This window comes from Myodes glareolus, chromosome 9 (assembly GCF_982192425.1).
Source record: "Myodes glareolus chromosome 9, mMyoGla1.1, whole genome shotgun sequence".
NCBI classification, from domain to species: Eukaryota; Metazoa; Chordata; class Mammalia; order Rodentia; family Cricetidae; genus Myodes; species Myodes glareolus.
The window spans coordinates 89306598-89324814 of NC_142034.1; the positions used below are offsets into that span (position 1 = coordinate 89306598).

Genomic DNA, 18217 nt, shown 5'->3' on the forward strand with positions numbered 1-18217 from the left:
GTTTCCGGCATGAACACCTGGAAGTGCCAGCACAGCATGTGAGGTTCCTTCCTTCCTTCCTTCCTTTCTTCCTTCCTTCCTTCCTTTCTTTCTTTCTTTTTTAAATATTTTTTATGGTTTATTTAACTTTATTGTATGTGCATTGGTGTGAATGTGTCAGATCCCCTGCAACTGGATCTTCAGACAGTTGTGAGCTGCCATGTGGGTGCTGGGAATTGAACCTGGGTCCTCTGGAAAAGCAGTCAGTGCTCTTAACCATTGAGCCATAGCTCCAGCCCCATGTGGGGTTTCTTTACTCATTCTAGATCTACGTTGTCACCAACCTCCTTATTGATAGTGAATTGCCTCACGCTTTCACAGCCTGATGGGTGTAGAAAGGCATGTGTTGCTGTGTCTGAACCCCACTGGTACCCAGGAGGAAGATGCATTTTACCTTCACAGGTGAGGAAACCGAGGTGGAGAAAGGTTTCTAGCTCATCTTAGATTCTTTTGAAATCACACCTCAGCCTTTCACCTGCGCTGTGGTCCACTTTCTATTGCTATCACAGAACAACATAGACTAGGTAATTATTTAAGAATAGATATTGATTTAGCTTGTGTTTTTGGAGGCTGGGAAGTTTGATAACTTGGCACGGTCAGCTTCTCAGCATCTACTGAGGGGTCTTGTTGCTTATTAACGTGGTGGAGGGTACCACGTGGTGAAGCAGAGCATTTAAACTAACTCAATTCTTCCTTCTTTTGTGTAACTCAGGCTGTCTTGGGCTTTACCCTTACAATGTCATCTAATCCTAATACAAGAATTTGGGGATTACAGTGCCAACCCATGGACTTTTGGGGGATACATTGTCTATGAATTACGTAAATATACATTGCCTTTCCCAGTAGGTGATCCATACAGACAGTAGCCGCTCCTTTGGGGATTTATTCTGAGTCCATTCAGCCCAAGAGAAATAGGAAAATGGGAGGGCAAAAATATAATTGTTTAACAGTGGGTTTCCTTGAGAACCAAGCAGAAGCTGCTGGTCCCTCTTTCCAGAGAGCATGTACGTGTGCAGTCTGTGTTATAATTCATCCATTCCCATCTCTAGAAGCTAGCTAAGGTTCCCGAGAAAGTGTAGTCAGTACCCACTCTATAAAGTGCCCCAATGGATACAATCAAGACTCTGTTCAGATCAGTTCAGTTCTATGAGTCCCTGTTGAGAATGAATAGTGGATACAACATTCCCTGCCTTTGGGAATGGCAGTTCAGTAGCAAATGTCTGCACGAGGCAGCAAATAGTGCCCCAGTCACCCCCAATCTCCTGTTTCTCAGGTTGGGGCAGGTGGACCCCTGGCTTTGCATTACCGTGACTCCTGCTACGGCTCCCATCACATCCCCTTGCAGTCTTCCATTGAGTTGTCGGAGACTTTTCATAGAATACGAGCCCCAGCAAGGCAAGACTGACCCTCTCTCGGGTGTAGCTGTGTAAGACGCTTCTTAGGTATTGATTGGATGGATGTGAGGAAGGATGAGTAGATGGATGGGTACATCGATGGACAGATAGGTGGATGGATGGGTAAATGAATGCATAGATGAGGTTGGGACCAGGAAGGTCGAATTCGAAGTTTTCCTATTTCTGGGCCTCACAGTGTTCAGGTGGACGGTTGGCCATCTTGTCTCCATCTTCTCACCCTGTCCCTTTCCTTGCAAGAGGCTATGTCCTTCTAGAGCTCTGCAGTTCTTGCACTCCTTCTTGATGCTGAGCCCTCACGGTTGGCCACTGGACCAAGCCCGCTTGTTTACACCCTAGAGTTCCATCAAGTGGACCCTGCAGTGTCGCTGCACACCATGCCGCCCTCCCCACCTCCCTGTCCTTCACACCCCTCCTCCCACTCTTCTCTGCCCTTTGCCCATGCTCTGCTCCTCCCCGTAGCTCCAGTCTCACTTCCCTCATAGAGCCCTTTGCCCTCTGAGAGCCCACAGCTGCTGGGTCTGGCAGCTTGGCACTACAGGGCTCAGACAGCTCCTTGTCTCTTGTACGTGTGTCTCCTCTACTAGATTTCAGAGGGTCTGGGAGAACCAGAGCCATTTACCTCTCCCACAGGCAGGATTTACCAGATTGCCAGAGACTTTGGATTTCTGCAGAGAGGGCCGATGTGGTTGATTTTTGTTACAATCCCTCTTTCTAATTCTGTGGTTATAGGCGAGAGTAAGATCAGGTGTGTGCGTGTGCATCCACGCCTGTGCCGCGGGAAGTCCACATCATATGCCGAGCAGGATTTACCCTTCTTGCTCCAGTTGATACTGTGAGTCAGGGACGATTCTTTGTCACATGGCGATCTCTTCCATTATACAGGGGCGGATCTGTCTGTTTTCTGTTGCTGTAACAAAATACCCAAGGCAGAATACTTACAAAGAAGAGAGGTTTGTTTAGGTCACAGTTTTAATAGCTGAAAACCTGAGACTGCTCATGGGGCTTTGTCTATGCAGCAGCAGATGAGGACGTCAGGGCCATCTGGGCCTCAGTGGTCAGAGTGGAAACAAGCAGCGAGAAGCCAGAGACTGGGAAGGAACCAGGTGGTTCTTGTCTTTTTAAATTTTATTTAACTTTATTTGATGTACATTGGTGTGAAGGTCCCAGATCCCCTGGAACTGTAGTTACAGATAGCTGTGAGCCACCATGTGGGCGCTGGGAATTGAACCTGGATCCTCAGGAAGAGCAGCCAATAATCTTAACCACTGAGCCAGCTTGCCAGCCCCATGGGTGGTTCTTTTAATAACAACTTTCTCTGGAGATCAAATAAGTCCCACTTATTTGCAGTGCCTCAATGACCTAACCCTCTTCCACCAGGCTCTGCCTCTTGAAGGTTCTACTATTTCCTAGTGTTCTGTCACTGAGGCCCTACCTCCTGGGTGTGAGCATCTTGCTACATACTCAGTCTATGTGCAAACCATAGAGGATGGTTAAGCAGCATCTCTGAACTCTACCTATTAGAAAGTACATTTATCCTTCTACATGGTCCTGAATCAGGGCAAAGATAAATACCACCGGAGGGATAAACAGCCCCCAGTGGACCCAACCTGATTTCTGTTGGCTGGGGGGGGATCACCAAAGACTACACAATGATGTGCAGCCCCAGGGGCTGTTGTCACAATCCAGGGAGGGCGCTGGAAGTCCTGGCGTAAGGTGACAGGCCCATCTTTGTAAGAGGTGGGCTATGCAGTGGTGGAGACCAAATCTCTGAATTCAGCCTGCTTGCAGAGAAATCCTGGCTTGGCTCCATCTTCACTGAGTCACATGGTGCTTAATCTTGCACTGCCTGCGTTTCCTGGTCTGTAAATTAGAGATAACAATTATGCCCACCAACAGTAGTATGGCAAAGATTTAGTGAAAGTGAGCTGCCCTGGTGTTTCTCTGAGGTCTCCTGACTGGTGAAGGAACTTCTCCCCTCCCCCTTCTCGTTCTGATGATCTGTCTTCTCCTTCTGCCGCCTCTCCTTTCTCTTTCCTCCTGCTTCTTCCTCCTCTTCCTCCCCTCCTCCCCAGCTGTCACCCAGGCTGGGGACCATCTCAAGTCATTTGCTACCTTGCTTCTGGGGTTGGAGCTCTGCTGGTTCCTGCAGCGGCCTTCTCTGGTGCCACATCAGGGCACAGCTCTGGTGTTGTGCCTGCCCACAGCCTCCAGGACATGGCTCAGGTGTGGCGCTGAATGCATTGCACTGGATTCTAGAGATACACTTATTGGTTCTGTTCTCAGAAAAGCTCTTCAAAGCCCAGATCAGTGTCTAGAAATGAGCTCCAGCCTATTGCATTCTCTCTCTTTCCCTTACTGGGTTTGTTCCTCTTACACAACAACTTGTCTAACGCTTGGTGTTGGCTGCAGATTTTGTTTTCAACCATGTCAGCAAATGCCAGGGCCCCACATGAGGTACAGACCGATCCTGAAGGGTTACAGGGCACTTGAAAGCAGCAATGCTGGGTTAACATCTTCTGAAACAATCTCAAGACATTCAAGAAAAGATTTTTCTGTCCTTTATCTTCATTCACATCCCGTCCCTTCAGCAGGGATTCATGCAGAGCCCGGTAAATATTAATGCACATCTACTGTGTCGTTCTTGACTTGGGAATTCAGCATCCCTGAGCTGGGGACGATAGGATATGGACAAGTTTTGTGTGTATGAAATGAGGCCTGATGTCAAGAATGGGCTGGTCAGAGAGGGAAGGACTTTGGATTCTGCTGAGTTCAAACCTACCTGCCACGGCAGCAGTTCTCAAGTTATGGAGCGTGACCCCCTTGGGGGTCACATATCAGATATCCTGCATATCAGATGTTTACATTATGACTTATGACAGAGGCAAAATTACAAGCAGCAGCTATGAAATAATTTTACAGTCACAACATGAGGAGGTGCGTTCAAGCGTAGCAGCATTAGGAAGGTTGCGAACCAGTTTTTTACAGCTTTCTAGTGGTGTGACTGTAGACAATTCCTGTTCTTCCCTACTCTCCCTTCTCCCTTCCATCTCTCCTCCCCTCCCACTGGGCTGGGACCTTACACCCACTCGCTAAGCTGGTGCTCTGCCATTGGCTCACAACCTAGTCTGTCTCTCAGGGCTCTTCGTTTCTTGTATTGGATGAATGACAATACTGTGCATGATCAAATGAACTGATGTAAAGGAAAAGCCTTTGCTTGTCTTCTCACTCACTGCAGCCTCCGTTCTCAGAACAGCAGTTAGCATCCAGGGGACGCTCCTGCGACTGTCCCTTAAGGAAATCTCAGTGTCTGTGCCTGGCCTGTGACAAGTACTCAGTAAATGTCAATCAACCACTTTCTTGGCAAACTGTAGAATTTAGACATCTGGATTGTCTGCCTGTCTAGCTTTCTTTCTGGTAGGTACCCTTCTTCCTGTGCCTCAGTTTCCTCACCTATAAACAAGGGAAAATTAACTGAGTTCCTAACAAATATTACATAGAGACAGGACGCTTGTACTGTGTGAGTCATAGGGCTATCACAATGATATTCAATTTTACCTCATTTCTCTAGATTTGTTTATTTCTAAATTGTACGCATGAGTGTTTTGTCTGCATGTCTGTCTGTTCACCACTTGCTTTTCTGGTGGGAGGAGGCCAGAAGAAGGCATCAGATCCTGTGGAACTGGAGTTGCAGATGGGTGTGAGCCACTATGAGGGTGCTGAGAACTCAACCTAGGACCTTGGGGACAGCAAACAATGCTCTTCACCACTGAGCCACCTCTTCTGCACCCGTATCCGAATTCTTGACGCGCAGAATGCTATTCTGTCTTCAGGAAGAACTGGTGCGGAACCAGTGGGTTCTGTTTCCTAGGCTGACAGGTATCCCATCAAAGCCTCACATTCACGGTTCTGAGGATTAGCAGTCTGTGGTTTCCATGTGAGTCCCCGCTGGAGTTGGTGGCCTCAGGTGGCCCCAGGCCTTGGGAACACCCCTTTGACCCTTGGCTGTGAGAACAACATCTTCATGGGCTCCCACTGACTTTTAGTTGCTGGGGGTCCCGGGTACAGCACTTGATGTAGGAGATGCTCAAGTCTTCCGTGCGGGGTCCAGACACCCATGATGGGGACAGGACCATCTGTGATAAGGAGGCTAGACTGGGACCTGTAAGTTGGCTGGGGACCAAGGCTATGGATAAACGCCCCCGTTTGTCTAGGTCATTGGCCATATCAGTGACTCTTCTTCTGAAGTGTCCTTTGCCAGTCTCAAGTTTGTCCATCTGTTCACTGTGTGTGTGTGTGTGTGTGTATCTGTATGTGGATACGGGAGTTACTTTGACTGTGTGGGTCTTGGGGATGTGTGTGTGTGTGTGTGTGTGTGTGTGTGTGTGTGTGTGTGTGTGGCTGTATGTGGATACGGGAGTTACTTTGACTGTGTGGGTCTTGGGGACAGAGCTCAGGTCGTCAAGCTTGGCGTTAGGCGCCTCTACCCACCAAGCCACCCCACCAGCTCCTGTTCTAGATGATTTTCTGCCTCTTTCATTGCACACTTAACACAGTAACTGTGCCTCTTTGAGTAGGGACAAGTAGACAGACCTTCCCTTAGCCTGATTAGAAACAACAGAGATAAGCAATCACACTCAGCAAAGGGTGGTGTTCTGCCCTGGGGTTTCCTGTTAGTCATTTAGAAAATCGAACAGAAGTGGGTACTGGTAAGCAGAGTCACTTCCTTTGTCTGTTTTCCCTTACCAGACAAAGCTTTGAGAAGAGAGGTCCTCAGGCTAAGGGAGAATGGGCTTACGTGTGGCATCATTACTTTCATATTTACAGCCAGCGAGTCCTTGGGGCAGATAAGTATGTCTCATTAGAGACCCAGTTTGAAAATGTCGCCGAGTGTCTGAAGCAGAGAGCTCTGACCTCTCTGGACTGAAGTGAGCAGAGAGTGTGAGGGAAAGGACTCTGGGTGAAGGCCACAGGACGCTGAGCAAAGCTCAGTATTCCCCGCCCTCCAAGTGTCTGTATGCTGACCTGATTTGCTGCCTAGGCAAACCCCCATCTGGGTGGTTTCCTTCGGTGGAAACCACAGTCAATCCTGCGGCCCTGTCAGCTCCAAGCTTGCCTCTGGGTTGGAGGAGCAGAGAGTCAGTGTGGAGCCTGTTTAGCAAGGACACTAGCACACTGGCGTGTGTCCAAGTGCCAGCAGTCTGTGCAGGGAGAGGACTGTAAGTCAGGCCACATGGGGAGGGGACAGAGTAACGCAAAGTCTTGGTTATGCAGAAGAGAAGCCTCTGGGTCCCGGGGCTCTCTCCAGACTAGCTCTTAGACAAAGGATGAACTTCATTCAATGACGTTGACCCTCTGTGCCACTGACTGCCAACTGCTAGAAAGTGGAGTTAAAGGTGACATGAAGCTTGGGAGGAGTTAGCGGTGCTCTGAATAGCTGGCTTTTGGGAGATCTTGTAACACGGCTTGGAAGAGACGTGACACACGTTGATGAGCTCTTAACTGTGGCTGGGTGTGCAGTGTGGCCTTTTGTGGCTAATGGTGGGTGGGTCTTTCAAGAATCTTTTGACAGAAAATAAAATCAACGTCATTGAGAACGAGGGTGAACACAAGGAATCTCAGCTAACCCGGCCTGCAAAGGAGGAAACAGGTGCTAGAAGGTACCTGTTTTAGAATGCAGGTGGTGTGTGGTTACATCACTTGCTCATCTGGAGTGGTGATTGGCTGTCTTAGAAGGAAAGGGACTGGGTGGTGTTCTAGATCTCTAGGTTATTTAGAGGAATCAGGAAGTCTCGGAATGGCTAGTAAGAGCTAGCGAATCCCAGCTGGCTTGCTCAGGTAGCCTGGGTCCAAGGATAAGCTGCAGCCTGCCTCATACTAGAGCGAACATCTGGATTGGTGTCCTTCACTGGGAGTCGGAACTGCTGAGGTCCGGAAAGAGGGAGTCTCCTGTTTAGGCAGGCTGTCTGGGTTACAGAAGGATGGAGCGTGGGGCAGATGCACACTCAGGCAAGCAGACCCAGTCAGGTTTGGTGCCAGTTTCGCTGTTCTCTTGACCTTGTACAGTACACACACCGAGAACGACACGCTGTGGCCAGAGCCAGAAAAGGACAGAACTGACCACTCGCGCTGGGGTCTGGGACCCCGCCTCATCCTTTCTAAGCTTCTTCACCTCTCGGGCCTCTTCATCGCCATCTCTGAGAATACTCCCATAGGGAGTGGCCATTCAGTATCCTAGTGGTCTTGTCATATAGATACCGCTAGTATACTCCTTGTAAGAAAATGAGACCCAGGGAGGTCACAAATGGCAGCGCTGGCATCTTTCTGAGTCACTCGGCTCTCTTTGTTGTGATGTGTGTGTGTGTGGGGGTGCATATGTTATAGAGATGGGAGGGTGAAGAAGGAGAGAAGAAAGAAAGGAGTTAAGTTGGGAGGGGGTATCTGGGATGCAGAATGATCCATACAAAGCCGAGTGCTGCTTCACTCAGGAAGTGCATAGGGTTAGGCGAGGCGCAATGTGCTTCCAACTCAGGCACTGCGAGACACTGGGTAACTATTACATCTCTGCTCCTCATTTGACGTATGGGCATGATTCTTTCCCTACTTGGAAGCAGTGCCATGAGGATTCAAAGAGTAAATGTGTAGGAGGAGAGAGCGGAGCTTTGAACAGTGTCTGGTACAAGGGAAATGTCTGACGAACACCGGTTCTTGTCAGGGGCAATTTGAGTGCACACTCCCTTCCAGGTAAGTGAGGCCTGGTTTCGTACAGCCTCTCTCTAGGATCCCTAACCTGTGTAAAGTGTGATTTACTCGTTCGGTTCTCCACATGCCTTTTCTGGTAGTCAGAGCAGGCACAATGATGCCTACTTTCGGACAGAGAGAGGAAGCTTGGCCTGCAGCAGGCTGCTGCCAAGGTGGAAGCCAGGCTGCCTGATTCCCCTGCTAGGTTACTGATGACCGTGTGTCATTGAAGGCATGCTCCACACATGGCCCCCACCTCTCTAGTCCTTAGCTCCCCGAGGCCCAACATTCTCTCTGCCTTCCTGCTCACCAACACACACTTGTCCATCCCAACAGTACCTGAGCACACACAGGTGCTTGGTGCACAGTTGTTGCTTGGTAATTTTGACCGAACACACAACTCCTCAGCTTGCCTCTTTGAATCATTCTAATTTGCCCTGTTCTGTGGTGCTGACCGCAGCTTTATCTCCAGCCTAGCTGCAGAAGATTTGCATGTCTCCAAAATGAATCTACTCTCCACTAAGCAGTCACCCCGCGTTCTGCTTTAGTGACCACTTAGCTGCTCGCCCTCTCTGTTTTTCTGTTTCTGATCTTCCATATAAACGGAACGGAGTAATATGTGGCTTTGGGGGTCTGGCTTCTTTACCTTGGCATGATACTTTTCTAGAACCATCTGTATTGTAGCATGTACTTGAGTTTATACTTTTATCTGGTCGAATATTATTCCAATGTGTGCATATACCGCATTTTGTTTATATGGCTACTGATAGATATCTGGGTTGTTTTGATCTTTTAGCTTAATTTAACAGCATCCAATGAAAATTCATGTGAAGGTTTTTTATTTGAACTCTTGTTGACAATTTTGGGGTGTGAGCTGGAAATGGAATTGCTGGTTTTCATATTAATTCTCCTTGCCTTTGAAGATCAGGTGCACTGTCCCCTAATTGCTACACATGCCTTGTTCCCATGCTAAGTTTTGGAGATTTCAATTTTTCTGCTTCCCTTTCAAACACTAAAAGAACAATCATTGTCACACCTATGGGTCAGAGGTGACATCCTGTGGTTCTGATTGGCAGTTCCCTAATGGTTTCAATGTCAAAGATCTTTTCATGTCCTCTTCGGTATTTGTGCGTCTCTGGTGAAATAGGTTTTTAATCCCTTTGTTCATTTGCAAATTGGTCTGTGTTGTCTTTTTGTTGCTAAAATGTAAGAGTTCTTTATAAAAGTCGGGACAGTCTAGACATTTTATTACAGATCTGATTTGCTGCTGTGAGTCTCTCTATTGGCCACTGCCCTTTGCAAAAAGCAGCTTCTGTGAAGCCTGGGAGCAGCACTATTTTATATTTTAGAGATATCTAAACATACTTTGATGGTGTGCCTACTTAGTAACAGTAGTAGGTTCTCCTCTAGGGTCTGTGACCTCCTCACCAATGAGTTCCTTTGTTTGTTTGTTTTGAGATTTGATTTGCAATTTGATTAGAGCACTTCTCCTGTCCCTTTCTTAAAACCCTCCTTCAAATCCATGGCCTCTCTTTTCATTGTTATTGCATGCACATATATGTTTATATATGTGTATATATTCCCATATATAACCCATTGAGTTCATATTGTGTTATTTGTTTGTATATTCTTAGGGCTGACCATTTGGCACTGGACAACCAATTGGTGTGCTCTTCTTAGGGGAGGGCCATCTCTCCTACTACTGACTTTCCTTGGTTGTCTGTAATCTTTTTTTGCGGGGGGGTTGGGTTGAGACCTTGTAGACTTTTCCTTTTCCACTCTGGCATGTTTGTTGGCTTGTTCAGCTCACTTTGGGGCAGCCATGTTGGTGAGATTTTACGGGTGTAGCTTCTAACATTAATAGGAGATGAAATCTCACAGCAAATACCCTGGTTCCCTGGCTCCTACAACCTTCCCCCCTCCCTCTTCTGCAATGTTCCCTGAGACACAGATGTATCTGTTAGGACTGAGCTCCACAACTCAGCGTTTTGAATGGTTGTGGTTTTCTGTAGTGGCCTTTCTCTGTTGCAAAGAGAAGTTTCCTTGGTGAGGGGTGAAGGCTACCCTTATCTGTGGATATAAGGACCAATGTTTATAGATTGTTGTTAGGAATTATGCTGCTTTAGAAAACCAGTGGTTGTAGATTCTCCTCCAATAGCCGCGATTTTATTAGCTGAATCCTAGCTGAGAGATAGCTAGATTTCGGATACCAGGCATGGTATTCCTCTTGTTAATTTTTTTTTTTAAATTCATTTTACAAACAACCACAGCTCCCCCTCTCCACTCTTCCCTCTCCCCCAACTCACCCCCATCCACTCCCCAGAAAGGGTAAGGCCTCCCATGAGGAGTCAACAAAGCCTGGCACATTCAGTTGAGGTAGGACCAAGCCCCCTCCCTCTCACCTCCCCCACCTCCCCACCTCCGCTTCAAGGCTGCACAAAGCATCCTATCATATGGAATGGGCTCCAAAAAAACCAGCTCATGCACTAGGGATAGATGGTTCCACTGCTGCCAGGGGTCCCACAAACAGACCAGGCTACAAAACTGTCACCCACATGCAGAGGGCCTGGCTCGATCCTATGCAGGATCCCCAGTTGTCCATCTAGATACAGTCTATGAGCTCCCGCAGATTGGTGTCAATTGTCTCGGTGAGTTTCCCCATCATGATCTTGACCCCTCCTTTGCATTGAGTAAGTCTTAATCCAATTATAGAGCTGTCGGTTACTGCCAAGGATGTGTGGCACTCCTGCACCCTTAGGGTTCTTGTGCCGTGTTAGTCATTGGTGTGCTTCATAGGCGTTATAGCACTATGGTAGGACTGTTGGTTACCTCCTCCTTTGGAAGCTTGCATCATGCCTTCTGGTATCATTAAAGCTAGTCCTCAGGGAAAGGGCATTCAGGTCAGGCCCAGCTTGGGAGCCTCTGGGCCCTGTTTCTGAAGTGTGTGGTGTCTTTAACAATAGGGAGTTACATTTTTCTTCTAGGGGGTGAGCAAGGACAACAGCTAAAGGTCGTATGTTTGGGGACACACAACCCTAGACATCTCTAGTAAACAACTCAAAAGAGGGCTTCTCATGTCTGGTATTGGGTTTTCATTAGGTGTTCTTTGGCTCTTGGATGTGGCACCGTCAGTGCAGATGATTAAAACTGTATGTGTTTATTTATACACTCAATTATGTGCATTGAAGGTTTCCTTTTGTAAATAGTTAATACTGTGACTCCCTGTATTACGATCCTTGGGGGACTATTTCGTGTCTGTGGTATCTTTCTCCTCTCTCCCTCTGCTTCCTGTCTGTTGTGAGGCCATCCTTTCGTGGCCACAATACTCTGCCTCACCTCGACCTGGAGGCAACAGAGCAAAGACAGGGAAGAAGACCTCTAAATCAGTGAGCCAAAATAAAGCTGTTTGTCACAGTGATAGAGAGGCCTTACTCATGCAGCGACAGAGTTCTATGTTTCGGGTGAAACTATTCTGTCTATTGCTAACTTGTTGACTTTTTGTCATAAAATATTGATAAATTCTGCCAATGCCTTTTCTTCATTAATTAACATGATCATCTAAGTTTTTTCTTTACGCTATACAAATGTTTTCCTTTTATTGTTTTGGATATTGAACTATTCTTGCATTTCCAGAGAAATTCCTTCTTGTTCATGGTATCTTTTTAATATGTTGTGAGATTTCATTTGCTAATCTCTATGGATACATGTATCTATATCTACAAGGGATACTCGTCTCTACTTGCAAATTCCTCCCATAATGCTTTGTGAAGTATTTCCTTCTTCCTTTTGTGGAAGCGTTTGACAATAGGTATTAGTTATTCCTAAATATTTTATAGACTTTATATTTAAGTGATCTGACATTGTGTTTTCTTCATTAGAATGTCTGTGCATGTTTGAATGTGTGTGCACACATGTATGTGTGTGTTCTATGTACATGTTCATGTGGGTTTTTACACACATGTGTTTTGTGTGTGTATGATGGCCAAAGGTCAATGCCAGAAGTCTTTTTCAGTTGCTCATTACCTTACCTTTTTGGAGACAGGTTCTCTCTGAACCTGGAGCTCACTGACTGAGCTAGTGGCTGGCCAATGAACTCATTGATCTGTCCGTCTCTGCTTCTCCCAGGGCTGGGCTTGCAGATGCATGCTTCCACACTTGTGTTTTTGTATGGATCCTAGACACCCAAACTCAGGTCCTCATCCTTGCTCATTGGCCCTTTACCAATGTTGCAATCTCCATGGGCCTTTGGGGAGGTTTCTGATGACTGAATTTTGCTTTTTCATGAGTCAATGCTGCTAGTTTGTCTAGGGATACATCCATTTCATCTAGGTTATCTCATTTTTTTGGTGTACAAGTGTTGAAAGCTTTCTCTTGTAAAGCTTCATTGTCGACTGAGCTTGCTGTAAGGGGCAGTGGACACTAGAGAACCATCAGCTTATAATCCCTTTCCTTTCTGAAATGTTGGCAAAATGTTCATCCTCACTTTCACTCTGACTTTGGTAGCCTGAGGCCTCTGTCTCTTCTTAGTCTGCCTACCTGTTTGTCACTTCAAAGGGGCACATTCTGCTTTTGTTGTCTTCTTATTGCATCCTATTCTCTAGCCAACTTCTCATTGCTTAATTTGTATTATTTTCTTTTACCTTTGGGTTTAGTTTGCTGTTCTTTTGTTAGTTGTTAAGTAGAAATAAAGATAATTAATTTGAAGTCTATGTTGTGCTTCAAGGCAGACATTTACAGCTACGAGATTTTCTAACCATGCTTTTTGCAGTATTCATGGGTTTTTGTAGGTTGTGTTTTCATTTTAATTTGTCTGAAAAGATTTCCTGCTAGCCTGTGCTTTTTGCACTTGTTGGTGATTTTCCAGTTTTGATTCTGGTAGGGATTTCTAGCTTTATTCCTCTGTGCATGATTTCTGACCACTATTTCTTCAATTGGTTTTTTTCTGCCTGCATTTCTCTCTCCTCTCCTTCTGGAGCTCCCATTAAGGGAATGCCAGTCATTTGGCCGTAACACATAGATCTCTGATGGGTTCGCTTTTGTTTACCATTTTCTCTTGGTGCATCTTGGTCTGGCTTGATCTTAGCTGCCTTGTCTTCAAGATCACCGTTTTTCCCTCTGACCCTGTTGACTCTGCTATTGAAGTTCTTTGGTGATTTTTTTTTATATTTGTTATTATTGTCTCTGTCCAGAGTTTCTGCTTGATTCCTATGTATAATCTTTTTGAGATAAATTCTCACTATGAAACCACACTGATCTCGCTCAAACCTGTAATCCTCCTGCTTCACCCTCTAGTGCTGGGATTGTAGCTGCAAGCACCACATCCAGCTCCATTTTTCTAGTTTCTATGCCATCAGTGAAATTCTTTAATTCAGAGTCATTGCTCTTGTTTCCTCTGCTTTGTGTCATATTGTTTTTCAGTTCTTTAAATATATATGAGAGTTGATTTAACCCTTCATCTCCCAAGTCCAGTATTTGTTCTTTTACTTGCCCAATTTTCTTTTAATTTATTGATTCCCGTTAACTGGCTATACTGTCTTCCTTCTTAACATACCTCATAATTTTGAATTGAAAACTATATGTTATTATGAAATTTGAATATTAATTATGATGTAATAGCTGTGGAAGACACTCTCTCCTTGCCCTGAGCCTGCTGTCGTTGCTTGAGATGGGTGGCAATGTTTAGATGGTCCAGTCGCTTTTTTGGAAATATTTTTATGAAGACTGTGCAATGTGTTGTGTGTAGACTGGAGACTACAGATACCTGGAGTCAAAAGAAAGGGGGAAAAGCTGGCATGCCTTCAGCATTTACTCAGGCCGCTGCTCTCTGCTCAACCTGACTTCCTGCCTGCATGGCCGTTGAGACTCAGTCAGGTTTCTTCACATTTCCCTTTGCCTGTGCATGACATTCATGTTCAGCCTGTCTTTCCAAGCCATTATTCTTGGAAGAATTTCAACCCTAATCCTAAATACCCAGGGTTTGGGGAAGGCATCTTGGTTGTTGTTCTTAAAGTCTTTGCCCTGGCAGGCGAAGGGAATCGACTTGTCTTTAGTATTTTAGAGATTGGTCACTGAAAGTTGCTTCTGTGAGTGAGTGTTCAGAGCCAGAGATGTAATAGTCATACAGGGAACACACCACATACACAGAGGCACATGCACACGCACACATGTGCATGCACACACACAATACACATACACATGCACGTATACAAGTGCATGCACGCATGCATGCGCGCGCGCGCACACACACACACAGAACTCAAAACTTTTTGAGACAAGGTAGTTCATACTCCAGAAACCTATATCAGTGACTCAGGCAGCCACCATCAAGACTGCCCCTGCTATGGGGCAAGGAGACCATGACAGTGATGTTGCTGCACAGCCCATCCTTTCCTGCAAAGGCACGGGTGATCTCATGCTCCAAATGACAAGAGTCTCTGACAGTTCCTGCTCCCAGAAACTAACAGTTTGGATGAGAATGCAGGTTCCCTTGTCCACCCTGCCCCCGCACCTCCCACTGCTTGCTGGGGACTAAACCCAGGACCTTGCGCTTACTAAGGGAACACTCCACTACTGGGTTAAATCATCCATTCCATGGATGCGAATGGATTTTTGAATATTAAGCACTCCTCCATGAACCTGACAACCATTAGGGAAGGGTGTGACTGTGGCCTACGGGAGCCTGAAGGGTTTGTTCTGGTGAGCTCTAGGTTGGCTGAGCTTGGGTAGGAATCAGGTAGGACGTTTGTGTTGCAATGAAAGGCCTGACCTGACGGAAAACTTCAGAGGAGGGGTGTTATTTTGGCTCACCATTTCAAACAAATTTCTGGCCACCATGGGTGGAAGGCATAGCAGAAGGGTTCAGTCTGTGGGGGTTGGGAGCTTCTGGCAATGACTTATCATATCTGAATGGATAAGAAAAGCAAAGGCTGGAATTAGGGAAAGCCATAATCAAAGGCCTACCCTGAATCACCTGTTTCCACCAGCCAGGTTCAATACCCTAAAGGCTTACAACCTTAAACTGTCATAGTCTGGTCACAGAGCTTTCAAACAGTGAGCCCATCCCATCCTACTTATTGGACAAAGACGATATATGTGGTGACACAGTAGTGGAGAGCTCTGCATGTTGGGATTCTGTTGCTGACATGGAGTAGATGGGCAACAGGAAGCAGCCAAACTCAGAGGGCAAGAGTATGGAAGCTGGATTAGAGCTTCCTGGCATTTCTTGTCTTGGTGACTGTGGCCAGAATGTCTTCATTTCTGTTTCTGGGCTCACAGCTCCTGTCTCACGATGAGTCCCTGTGAGGAGGGAAGAAGAAGGCATATAACCTCATGCCTGGAGCACAGCAGGAGGCCAGATGTGAGGATGGGATAAGCAGCCTCCTGGTCACCAAGGCTACAGCGCAGGACCAGAGTGGGAAGAGGTCCGGTTCAGTTTTTAAGGGGGTCTGGATTGATGATTGAAATAGGCAGTTGGCCTTTGCATTGACTTTCTATAGCCCATGTGGGTTTCATAAGTGTGAGACAGGCTCAAGGCAAAGGCAGCAAGGTGGAGCCAGGAGTCACGATACCTAGAGGTCTCACTGATTGTCTCTGTGTTCCATTTCACAGCCATCTACAACTTCCAAGGCAGTGGAGCCCAGCATCTCACTCTACAGATTGGCGATGTGGTGCGGATACAAGAGACCTGTGGAGGTGAGTGGTTATTGCCTCTGTGGCCCTCAGATGTGGGTGTCTTCCCTGTAGGAACCCAGGCACTTGCAGTACTCTCTCTAAGCACGCACTTGCCTGGCATGTTTAAGTACATCTTGCTCATTTAGTACAGTCAGCCTTTTGGGCCCATGGGTTCTGCATCCACGGGGTTGAACCAACAAGCGACAGACAATATTGCATCTGCAATATGCATATTCAGTTCCTGACATTACATAAACAATGCAACGCTATGGATATCTATATGACATTGCCACACATTGGATATTAGAAATGGCCTAGAGATGATTTAAAGTATGCGAGGACCTTCATATGGTCTGCATAGATATGGTACCATTTTATAGAAAGGGGCTTGAGCGTCTGTGGGCTTTGGTGCGGCAATCCTGGAGCCAATCTTGCCAGTATTTTGAGAAATGACTGCAATTAGAGTTTACTGAACAAAAGGAGTGCTTTATTATTTCGGGGATGTGAGTTTCATAACAAAGGCCTAACTGGCTGCCTTGATGTTTGCTGTGCTCTATATTTGCCAGTCAGGGGACTATGGGACCTTGGGCCTGTGGATCTTCCTAGCTGTAGTTCTTTATTAGTATGTACACTATTGTAAAGAAAAATAAGCATCATCAAGATGCAGGAGGGTGCTGTAAGTTATCCTTCTGACTCCAAGAGAGAGGCTGTGCCGCACAGTAGTGTTATATAAATGCAGCTCCCGGGGGAGCAGGGGCCCAAGCTGGGGATGTGTGCTGGGTACAGTGGCGGAAAGCCATGTGGCCATGAAACTAAGTGTATATTGAGTTCGGTTCACCCATAATAGTGGTGACGGTAGCGAGAGGGGGTGCATCTTAATGTCTGCTCCAAGACTAATGGCCTTGGACTCATGAGACAGGCAACTGAAAACTATCATCCATGCTACTGATACACTTGATATTAGGAGTCGGATTAGTGTATAATTACTTAATGAGTTTGTTAATGTGTCACTGGTGATCAACAGACTCTCTCCCATCCCCCACACCCAAGCTGTACTTCCCGAGTTTTCCCTGCTGGGCCAGCTTATGGCTTCTCCTGCAACGAAGGACACAGAGTGAGGAGTATGTGTTTCCTGGGGCTGGCAGAACGAAGGAGGAAGCAGAGACTGGCCTGAGAATACAGCTGTGCCATCTCCCAGTGAGTCCATCAGATGAAGCCCTGGAAAGGAGCACAAGGTGGTAGGGAGAGGTGTGCTTCAGGGTAGGCCTCTGCTGGGACACAGCAGCCAAGAGCCATCTTTTTATTCCTACAGACCAGATGCTGCCTTCCATCCTAGAGAACCCAGAATCCTGCTTAGGTATCCCATCAGCCTGTTAGACAGGGAGAGTCCTCTGTAGTGCTGGATGAGCTGCCTGAAGCTTCCCAGGCAGTGGAGCCCCAGCTCTCTCTGCAGATGTGTGCAGATGTGTTTGTGCATGTATGCACACTGACATGACCTTGATACAAACACCTATAACCTTTCAACAAAGACACACACCTACAAATACAGTTACCCATAAACAGCACACTCCTAAGCACACACAAGATCGCATATAAACAGGTGTACACAAAAACAGACACGAACCAAGAAAGCAAGCAAGTGGAAAACCTTTCTTTGAGGAGTGTAATTTAGTATTTTGTATTTCAAAGCGACTTTTAAAGGGATCGCTACAAAGAAATGGGAGCTGCTTATATGTACTGCACGCTTTGGCAGTGTTCTTTGTTGGGTTATAACTAATAGGGTACCATGTACTGTGCAGTGCCCAGGACTAGGGAACATCCCAGCTTTGGTTTTTGAACAGAGAAGATGAGCGTGGTTCAGGAAGTGGGTGGGGGAATGGTGAGGAGTGGGTGGGTGAGGGGATACCTTCCCGTAGACTCAGGCCTGTTGTTCTAAATTTACCACTCCTTCCCACAGGACAGCCCTTCCTACGGGACAGCCCTGTGCTTTACATGTCTAATTCTACCAGTGGCAGAAAAACCTTTTTATCTGTAATCTTCCCATCAGTTTTAATTACTTATTATAAGATATATATTTAAATCAAAGACATATTTTTAAAATATCCTCAGAGGTTAGCAATGATTAACTTTGGGAGACTGGAATATGAGCGACAACAATTTCACACTTTGTGCTTTACGGTTGTTTGTAAAGCACTGGGATCAGAACAGTGCTTCCTGCTTCTATAGCAAACAGATTTTGGCTCAGTGGCTTCGCGTTCCTCACCTGAAGAGATGTGGTCACATTCGCGTTCCTCACCTGGAGAGTTGTGGTCACACCACTTCTGAGATTGTTATCTGAATCAAAAAGGGGAGAC

General features: G+C 46.4%; 1 protein-coding gene across 1 annotated transcript in view; it reads left to right on the forward strand.

The window, feature by feature from the left end:
• The window catches only part of Dock2 (dedicator of cytokinesis 2), a 408709-nt gene that overhangs the window by 8375 nt on the left and 382117 nt on the right, over nucleotides 1-18217 (forward strand). The window contains exon 2 of the mRNA XM_048436014.3: nucleotides 15801-15884. Coding sequence (XP_048291971.1) covers nucleotides 15801-15884 — 84 coding nt within the window. The remainder of the gene's footprint in view (nucleotides 1-15800; nucleotides 15885-18217) is intronic.